The sequence below is a fragment of the Eleutherodactylus coqui genome, chromosome 2 (genome assembly GCF_035609145.1).
Source record: "Eleutherodactylus coqui strain aEleCoq1 chromosome 2, aEleCoq1.hap1, whole genome shotgun sequence".
NCBI classification, from domain to species: Eukaryota; Metazoa; Chordata; class Amphibia; order Anura; family Eleutherodactylidae; genus Eleutherodactylus; species Eleutherodactylus coqui.
Window position 1 is genome coordinate 7423347 of NC_089838.1, and position 10547 is coordinate 7433893.

General features: G+C 45.3%; 1 protein-coding gene across 3 annotated transcripts in view; it reads left to right on the plus strand.

The window, feature by feature from the left end:
- Positions 1-9231, plus strand: part of LOC136611009 (uncharacterized) — a 48339-nt gene extending 39108 nt beyond the window's left edge. For all 3 annotated transcript variants that reach the window (XM_066590247.1, XM_066590248.1, XM_066590249.1), the window contains 3 exons: positions 5493-5653; positions 6852-6940; positions 8701-9231. In XM_066590247.1, the coding sequence (XP_066446344.1) occupies positions 5493-5653; positions 6852-6940; positions 8701-8932 (482 nt within the window). In that variant the 3' untranslated portion in view covers positions 8933-9231. The remainder of the gene's footprint in view (positions 1-5492; positions 5654-6851; positions 6941-8700) is intronic.
- Positions 9232-10547: the final 1316 nt, after the last annotated feature.

A 10547-nucleotide genomic window follows, 5' to 3' on the forward strand; every position in this document is an offset into this window, starting at 1 on the left:
GGGGCAGTATTATAGTAGTTATATTCTTGTACATAGGAGGCAGTATTATAGTAGTTATATTCTTGTACATAGGGGACAGTATTATAGTAGTTATATTCTTGTACATAGGGGGCAGTATTATAGAAGTTATATTCTTGTACATAGGGGACAGTATTATAGTAGTTATATTCTTGTACATAGGGGGCAGTATTATAGTAGTTATATTCTTGTACATAGGGGACAGTATTATAGTAGTTATATTCTTGTACATAGGGGGCAGTATTATAGTAGTTATATTCTTGTATATAATAGGCAGTATTATAGTAGTTATATTCTTGTACATAGGAGCAGTATTATAGTAGTTATATTCTTGTACATAGGGGGCAGTATTATAGTAGTTATATTCTTGTATATAGGGGCAGTATTATAGTAGTTATATTCTTGTACATAGGGGGCAGTATTATAGTAGTTATATTCTTGTACATAGGGGCAGTATTATAGTAGTTATATTCTTGTACATAGGGGGCAGTATTATAGTAGTTATATTCTTGTACATAGGAGCAGTATTATAGTAGTTATATTCTTGTACATAGGGGACAGTATTATAGTAGTTATATTCTTGTACATAGGGGGCAGTATTATAGTAGTTATATTCTTGTATATAGGAGGCAGTATTATAGTAGTTATATTCTTGTACATAGGAGCAGTATTATAGTAGTTATATTCTTGTACATAGGGGACAGTATTATAGTAGTTATATTCTTGTACATAGGGGGCAGTATTATAGTAGTTATTTGCTAAATTTTGAGTTAAATAGTATTTAGCAAACAGGATATTTTATTATATTATTACTGTCCACTGTTACTGGAGTTCCCCTTTTAAGATCAATTTCCTTTAATTAAGCTACCCACAATGCATTGTATGACTGTCAGCTCAGTATACGCTCACTGCATCTTTTGTAGGTACATATTGTTGTTCATTCATTTTCCTGTATCATATTTTCACTGCCATATTGGACCATATTTTAGGCTTTCTCCAGTACAATTAATGAGAGCTCTAAGTAAAGGATTTTGGATCTTTAGATCCCAAGATACAAGTGGACTATTACTGCATGCGGACATTCCTCCATCTGACCCGGGTTGCCTTCCTCTGGTGTGCTGATCAGAGTATGCACAAGGGACTAACACACCCAAGACTGACAGACTTGTTCTAACAAGTGAAAAGTCTACAAACAGAATGGGAACATTCATGGCCGTATTCCCCCAGATAACCCAAATAGATAGAGTGAACATTCCTTAGACTATTTCCTCGTATGTTTAGTTTTGTAACATTTCATCCAGCTGTTTCCGAATTCTCTTGGCCTCCTAAACAGATCATAGGTGTCAGTTCTCTTCCTTCACTTCAAACCATTAGGACATCTCCTGCCCATCTGCCCTATTAGCAAGTATGGATGTGGTAGAGGTGAAGTTCTTCTGCTCCCCATTATTGGCCAGGGAGGAGAACCTATGTAAAGAGCAGCTATGGACAACTCAGCACGGCCATGTAGTATACGGTCACCCATTTATCTTATGGGCCCTATGCTATACCATCATTCTCTTACAGCTACCACTGCACTTCAGAACCTATAGCAACCAACTAATCACTAACCGCTTCTTGTTTAGAGAAGACATTGTCCAGATCATGGTTGGCCTTGGCTATGTGTGCGGTTGCACAGGGCACCAGCCAACAGCTTGTTTGGGGGTCACCAGACGGATGTAGGCTGGGGATAATAATAATCTTTATTTATATAGCACCAACATATTCCGCAGCGCTTACAATACAGGGGAAATAACAAGACAACGGTTACATGAAGTAATCAATTGATGGAGACAGTAGGGGTGCGGGGCTCCAACGAGCTTACATACTACAGATAATGGGGGGATACAGAAGGTAAAGGGCTGGAGATGTGCACGGTATGGCGGGGTGGAGATGGGCACAGTATGGCGAGGTGGAGTGTGAGGGATGCTATACACATAGACAATGGTCAGGCCGTATAGTGGCGCAATCGGGATGACTGCAGGGGGCGGTTGATTACGGCTAACAGGGATTGCAGTCAGTAGGTCAGGGAGCATGTTATCAGACGGAGTACAGAGGCATTTGGTTTAGGGGTTATGGTATGCCTCCCTGAAGAGGTACGTTTTTAGAGCAAGCCTGAAGTTTAGTGTGTCAGTGATTGGCCAGATATTTTTTGGTAGCGCGTTCCAGAGGACAGGTGCTGCTTTTGAGAAGTCTTGGAGGCGGAAATAAGAGGTTCGCATTAAAGGGGCACTCAGTCTGATTTCATTAGCAGAGCGGAGGGCTGGGTGGTGAATTGAGATGAGGGAAGCAATGTAGGGGGGCGCTGCACTGTGGAGGGCTTTGTGGATGAAGGTGGTGAGTTTGAATTGAATTCCATATTTAACGGGCAGCCAGTGCAGTGACTGGCACAGGGCAGAGGCATCCGAGTAGCGGCTGGACAGGAAGATGAGCCTGGCTGCCGCATTAAGGATGGATTGGAGGGGGTAGAGTCTGGTGCAGGGGAGGCCGATCAGCAACGAGTTGTAATAATCAATTTGAGAGTGGATGAGGGCGACAATAAGCGTTTTTAACGTGTCTACGGTGAGAAGAGAGTGGATTCAAGCAATGTTCTTGAGGTGCAGCTGACATGTTCGGGCCAGAGATTGGATGTAGGGGGTAAAGGAGAGATCGAAGTCGAATATTACCCCAAGGCAGCGGGCATGCTGTCTGGGAGTTATGGCACCACACACTGAGATGGAGATGTCAGGAGGAGGTCGGTTAGTGGAAGGTGGAAATACCAGTAAGTCAGTTTTTGAGAGGTTCAGTTTTAGGTAGAGAGAGGACATGGTGTTAGAGACAGCGGACAGACAAATGGTGGTATTCTGGTGGAATGTTCCTGTGATGTCCCGGGAGGAGGTGTATAGCTGGGTGTCATCAGCATAGAGATGGTACTGGAAACCAAATCTCCTGATGGTCTGTCCAATGAGGGCTGTGTAGATGGAGAAAAGGAGGGGGCCGCGGACCGTGCTCTGGGGGACCCCAACAGCAAGTGGAAGAGGAGGGGAGGTAGAGCCAGCAAAGGAGACACTGAAGGAGGTGTTGGATAGGAAGGAGGAGAACCAGGAGAGGGCAGTGTCCTTTAGTCCAATGGAGCGAAGCATACTGAGGAGAAGTTTGTCGTCGACAGTGTCGGATACTGCAGAGAGGTTGAGGAGGATCAGTAGGGAGTAGTCTCACCTCAATTTGGCTGTCAGGAGGTCGTTTGACACCTCAATCTGGGCGGTTTCTGTCGAGTGCAGGGGACAGAAGCTGGACTGTAGAGGGTCAAGAAAAGAGTTTTCTGAGAGATAGCTTATAAGGCGAGACTAAACCAGGCATTCTAGTAGTTTGGAGATGAATGAGGGGTTTGAGATGGGTCGATAGTTGGCAGCATCAGTCGAGTCAGTTTCTTTAGCAGCGGGAATATGAAAGCGTGTTTGAATGAGGGGAAAATGCCAGAGGTCAGAGAAAGATTGAATATAGTAGTGAGGTGGGAGATGACCACTGGGAAGAGGGACCGCAGGAGGTGTGAGGGAAGAGGGTCGCTAGCGCAGTTGGTGGGGCGAGCGGAGGAGAGCGGTCTGGAGACTTCTTCCTCTGTTGTTGGTCTACGTACAGAGAGGGAACAGGAGCTAGATACAGTACTGACAAGACTAGGGTTGGGGCTAGTCTGGGATTGGGAGGTTATTTCCTGCCGCATGTGGCAGTTTTCTTTTTTGAAGTAAGCAGCCAGCTCTTCAGCACTGAGATCCGTCATGGGGGGGGGGGGGGGGGGCTGCAGTTTTGGGCTAAGAAGGCAGTGGAAAGTGTCAAAGAGTCTTTTAGGGTTATGGGATAGTGAGGATACGAGAGAGGTGAAGCAGACTCGTTTGGTGTGGTGGAGGGCGAGGTTGTAGGTTCTGAGCATGAATTTAAAGTGAAGAAAGTCTGCAGACTTTTGAGACTCTCTCCACAGCCATTCAGCACACCTAGAACACCGCCGAATAAATTGCGTTTGAGGCGTGAGCCAGGGTTGCTGCGGTCTATGTCGGATGGCTTGGGTTACGGGGGGCGCCGCTTCCGGTGTTGTAATGTGCAGCAGCCTGGTTAGGGCAGGAGAGGAGAGAGATGGGGGACAAAGAAGACTAGGGATTATCTCCCCTTTAGGTCCTCCTATCCAAATGATCTTCTTCCGTGTGAGAGTGTCTTGTGGAGCTACACGAATCCTCTTCTTTCTGGCTCTGGCTCCTCCTCTCTCATGTTCCAAGCTGCCACTGTCAGCCCATTGGCAACCCTCACCACAATTGTTTTGTTATGCTTATGTTATGAGCTTGATTCTGGTATTGTATCTATGCACTGTAGTTGGTTTATGCTATATTTATGTTATGGGCTTGGTTTTGGGACTGTATTTATGTACTGAGCTTGATTCTGGTGCTATATTTATGTTCTGAAGTTGGTTCTGGTACTGTATTTATGTACTACGGTTGGCTCTGGTACTGTATTTATTTAGTGAGCTCTTTTCTGCTATTTGTTATAAGCTTGGTTTTGGTGCTGTATTTATGTACTAAGGTTGGCGCTGGTACAATATTCAGTGAGCTCTTCTGCTGCTGTAATTGTTATGAACTTGCTTCTGAGGCTGTATTAGTGCCTATGTTATAGGTTTGGTTCTGGTGCCGTATTTATGTACTGAACTTGGTTCTGGTATGAGGTTTATTCACTGAGCGGTTCTGGTGCTGCATTTTTGTTCTTGATTGTGGTGCTGTATTTATGTACTGCCTTTGGTTTGTGCTGTTTTTATGTTATGAACTTGGTCCTGGTGCTGTATTTATGTTATCAGCTTGGTTCTTGTGCCATATTTATTTGCCGGGCTGTTCTAGTGTGGTTATTCTGCTATCTTGTAGCTTTCTGTACAAGCAGAAATCAGGCAGACTGCATGCCAGTGCAATCAATATATGTCATTTTTTATTCTTCTGATGAGGGGGCACCAAAAAATTTTTGCACAGGGTGGCATCTAAACTTTGGCCAGCGTTGGTCCAGATGGACAACCCCTTTAACCAACTTTCCATAGACCCCATATGAGATTTATATGAGCAGGGTCTTTAGTATTGGTAGTCGGCTAAAGTCTACGACCCTTGTAGGATAAAGGAACACAATATTAAGAAGCTTCACACAAGAAGATGACTGCTGATGAGACTCTATGAAGTATCTCTAGGTTTACATCTTTAGTCAGACGGATCACGTCACGTTCCAAAGTGCAACGAGACACATTTTCCATTCGTCTAATGTTGACCTTTCAGTTGATTGACAGCCATAAAACGAAATTCCCAAAGTCTCTTGTCACGTCTTCATCAAAGAAAAAAAGTGTAATACCGTCAGTGAGGGTGGTAGTCCTCACCTGACTCTCAGTCCCATGTATGATGTGGTATGTTTGTTTCCATGACACATGTCTCCTTCCCCAGATATTCTGTGCAGATTAGAAGACAAGGTAGATACGGCCATCGGCCTCTCGTTGCCTCTCTTGGAGAACATACACTGCGTCATCGTCACTCTGGGAGCCCACGGCGTTCTATTGTGTGGTCACAGGCGTGATGGAACAGTATCCCTCCGAGCTAAAGACAAGGTATAGAATATCCACCTCAATTGACAAGCATCGATTATACGGATTTGAGGTACATTCCGCATTGTTAGGTCAAGATGTGTTGTAACATTTTCCATCTTCTGTCGACCACAGCCCAATGGTCTGAACATGTTCTTCAAATACAGTGGTTACAACATTCTACGTATTTGGGAAGAACTGATTCTTCATTTACATTTTCATTTAAAGGGTCCTCGGATCTATAATTTTTCAGTTCCTCCTTCAGATTATCCAGATATTCGGCATCCCCCATAAATTGTAATGGTGCTCTAGTTCTTCCCACATAGCCGCACCCAGCATCTTCCATTTTCCTCTAAGTGACATCCCCGCAATCAGAAAGCCTTCATGATATCGTCTACTTCTCAGAAATCTCACGCATGCACCATTTGTTCATAGCTTGACCCATGCGTACTACATTTATTACCAAGCTATCCAAAGTAGGGAGTGTGCCAAGCATGCGCCAGGCTACAAATGAACGGCGCATGTGCAAGATTTCTGTGCAGAGGTAGATGACATCAAAAAGGTCTGTGGATCATGGGGCTATCACTCAGGTGAAAGGGAAAAACCAAGCGACTCCGACAGGTGAGCAATTTCTCGCTCAGTGCCCTGTTGGCGACTGTATGTACATGGGTCGGTCATCACCTGAGTTCGCGATTTTCAGTGAAAATTTGGGCGATAATCACCCTGTGTTGAGGTACCTTTAAGTTAACTTGAATTACTTTATGGCCTGTGTGGATATCAGAACGTACCAGGAATCTGGAGTTCCCCGTTCCCTGCCTACATGCTCTCTATAAATGTTTAGGAACCTTCTCAGTCATGCAAAAATCCATCCAGTGTAAATCTGTAAATTGTTGATGGGGAGGAGGGAGATGTAGCTGCAGTGTTTCTCTCTCTGTGTCTGAGACTGTATGCTGTGAGAGGGGAGGGGGGATTACTAGTAGACATCTAATTGGCTGAGAACATCACTAGCATCACATTAGGAAGAGCTCGCCCACATTACAGGAAGGGCAAAGGCCCAGAAACGGCAATATTTCTGTCTGCAGTACATATGACCCCCTACAGAGGGCGAGGAGGGCTGCTGATAATTCTCTTAGTACTGTATGTACACTATGAGTATTTCCATTCCTCCAGAATAGAGATATACCGGACCCTGTAATTATTGCTTCTTCCTCTGCCCTGTTAGGTATCTAGAGATGATCTGTGTGCTGTACATTATCCAGCCGCTCCTATTCCACCAGAAGAAATCATCAATGTATCCGGGGCAGGAGACAGGTCTGTATTATTTTTATTATTTCCCCATAATCCATTGGGGCATTAAAGGGAACCTCTGAGCTTGAAGGAAAATGCAGTCCATTCTGCAGTCACCATACTATAGAGCAGGAGGAGCGGAGCAGATTGATGTATACTTGATATATTCTTATTTTTTTTTTATATAAACAGTTCTTTGGTGGAAAAGATTCAGTAGAACTTGAATTCATAACTAGAACTTATTCATGTTAATCTCTGCTCTTTCTGAGTTTAGGAGTCCAGTGGGCGGTCCTATCAGTGATTGACATTGATCAGTGCATGACTGTAACACAGAAGGCTGCCAATCACTGATAGGACCGCCTACTGGACCTGTAAGGACGGGAAGAGCAGAAATATAAATGAATGAATTACAAGTTCTACTTTCCCATCATTCTGCTGAGCGCCTCCTGCTCTATAGCATGCTGCGCGGAGAGTGGACTGTGTTTGAAAGCTGATAGTAACACTAAATGTAACACAAGAAAAATACTGTGAGAAATATATCAAAAGTTCCTTTATATTTGTATCAGACGTTTGTCTATTTCCCTTCTTTCCTTCCAAACCTCTGTCTAGCTGTAAGGCAACTGAGTGCAGCACTAGCCCTTCCCCACTGCCATGTTTGCAATAGGAGAGCAGAAACACTAAAAGCCCCCATATACATTAGACTTTAGTTGTCCAAACCCACTGTTAACAGCAGGGCCAGATGACTCTCCTTGTATGGCGTTGGCTCAACTTTCCCTGAGAGACAATGTCAGGGTGTGTCAATGCCTGACCCTATTGTTCCTTGAAGATAAGCCAGTGCCAGAGCTGTCTGGCTGTCTCTAAGCTTCCTATGACTATTTGTCCGACTCCTGTGGAATGTGTATGGGTGGCCCAAGCCATGCCCCCTTGTCTAAATGCCTTTTTAAGATTATTGGTGTTTCACAGTTGAGATTATGGGTAGGGCCCAAGTGGACGGGGCATTAAAGAACACCAAAGAGGTAATGCTTGTGTCATGCCCCGCATCTTCATGACCTCCTTAAGGTATAACACAGTGTAGCAGTTTTGCCCGGAGTGTTCCTTTAACTTCTTTGCTTCAAGGATATTCCAAATCAAAGTTAAAGGGATGATCTGACAACAGGTTTTCCTGTCATACAGACACCACATCCTGGCTGGGTAGGGGATCCCGCGAATGGACGCGAATGGATTGCTAAGCCCGCGCCATTCGCAGTAGTAGCTGGAAGTGACTGACAGCTGGACGCCCGCTACAATATTAGGGATCGTTGAGAACACCGTTCAATGTTGATCGTTCGCTGCATGTGAATTGTTCACAGAGGGAGGGCGCTCCCTCTGTGACATCACTGGCCCTCCGCCATGTGATCGTGGAGGGTTGATTGGTTGTCATAGCGATCACAGGTCATGGCAAACCCATCCAGACAAAAAAATAGAAAAAAACCCGTAAGGAATAGTTTAAAAAGAAAACAACCTTTTTTGGCGCTCTTTCCCCTCTTTATTTACATTTTTTTTTCTGTTTAAAAACCCACATTTTATGAAAAATACAAGTTGTCACACAAAAAACAAGCCACGTTGATGGAAAAATAAAAAAGTTATAGCTTTTGAAAATGAACATCCTCTAAAAATTGTCGCATTCTCAGGTCCAGCCTAGGACGCGTCACTAAGGGGTTAAGGAACGCTTTGGCGCCATACCTGAGCCTTCTGTGACTGTCGGACAAGCAGGTAACCCCCTTGTTCTTCTTCTTTCCTCACAGCTTCATGGCCGGCCTCCTTACAGGGGTATTATCCGAACATGATACTGACACTTGTGTTAGGATGGGTCTCCTCGCTGCCCGTCTCTCCCTCCGCTCCCGTGGTCCCATCTCTCCGCTCATCTCACCCATCAATGTCAGCTTGCAGCAAGTGGTGGAGGAGAAGTGGCCACCCCCGCGAATGTGGAGCATCTCGCCATCGAATGGGAAGACGTTCCTCAGGACCAGACACTAGGAGGAAAGAGCGCCTCGACCCACTGAAGTCAACACTGGAATTAGGACTCATTCACACGGGCGGATTCAGTCTTGGTCAGTTTCACGGACAAGAACTCTGCGTATTCGGACGTTGCTGTGGTTTTTCGTTGCGTGCGTAATCACTGCACATTTACGCAATCCCATTGACTTCAATTGACTATTTCTGTCTGTAGGAGGATCAGAATAGGACATGCTTGTCTGAATACCCCAATGCCAATCAGTGGGGATTCTGCCCTCTGTATTACACACATAGACAATAAACGCGTAATTCGCAGCGTCTATACGCTCGTGTGAATGAGGTCGTAGGAGGATAGTAATCACTGCATAATGTAAAGGTCTGCAACTTTTTAACCTTTTGCAATCCAATTTTGGATTCAGGGTTTCCTAGGGGGCTTTCTCTTTCTGCCATTATACAATGGCGCCATCTGCTGGCTATAACCAGTACTGCGGTATGGGACATGCTGGTGAGGCCCCTGACAACAGAGCAGCTAGTAATCTACAGTAAGAATACCCTGCTGGACGTCTTCCGACATCAGAGTTGTACAGCCTTCAATCAGAATGTCTTTAGACGCCAGACATTGGATTGGAAAGGGTTAATACATTGTTTCTATTATTCACCATTTTCAAGATCTCCGCTTGCTGTCAGTCAATAGAAATATTGTATATATGAACCCCCAGAGGCCGCAAACCTGCGAGGACTTAAAGGAATTGTCCAGAAAAATAAAAACATTGCCTAAGGGCTCATTCAGAAGGCCATATTTTTCATCCATCTGTATTTTATAGACTATGAGGCTCTTCACATCAGCGCTTTTTCATGTAGATGCATTTCCGCTACGTGTGAACATTCTCCTAAGGGATGTTCACAGGGCAGAATTCACTGCGGAATCTTCCATGGGAATTCTGCCTCTAAACACCGTGTCAAAATCTGCGCCTTTCTGGCGGGTTTTTAGCGCAGAATCGCACGCAGATTTAGCCCTCTCAGGAAAAATCCACATATACACTTTATAAGAGGGCCAGGAGTCTGTAAAGGGGGAACCTACATACCCCAAATAGTAATAGAAGTCCCCGGTCCTTCTTCACTAGTGACTGGGGGCTGACCTGGTAGGTGCGGGCTCTTCAGTTCTGCAGCCGCACTCCTAGAGGCATTTAAATGAAGAAGCTGCTGATGATGGAGGGGCTGCATATTACTTGTACCTACCTCTTCTAGGACCCCTTCAGGTCACCTCCAATCTCTTGACAGCCGGTGGCCCGAGATCCAGCCAGATCTCGCCCAGCCCTCCTCTCCTGCTGCTGCCCCAGCTGGTGGGCTGTCCACACGCCTGTACAGAGTGGCACTACCCGCTGCACAGTACAGCAGGGGACACTGCGCCAGCCCTGCTTGACTTATATGTAAGTGAATCTAATGGGGCGGGGAGGTAGCAGGCAGCGCAGCGGCGGTAGTAGTCTAGTGGCAGCTTAACGGGGTTATAGATGGCCATGAACCTTGGGCCCAGGGCGGCTGCCCCAATTATAATCTGCCCTTGCCCCCACTGATCAGCTAGTTATTCCCTGTCCTGTGACTAGACGATAACTTCATTCGGTGTGACAGCTCCTTT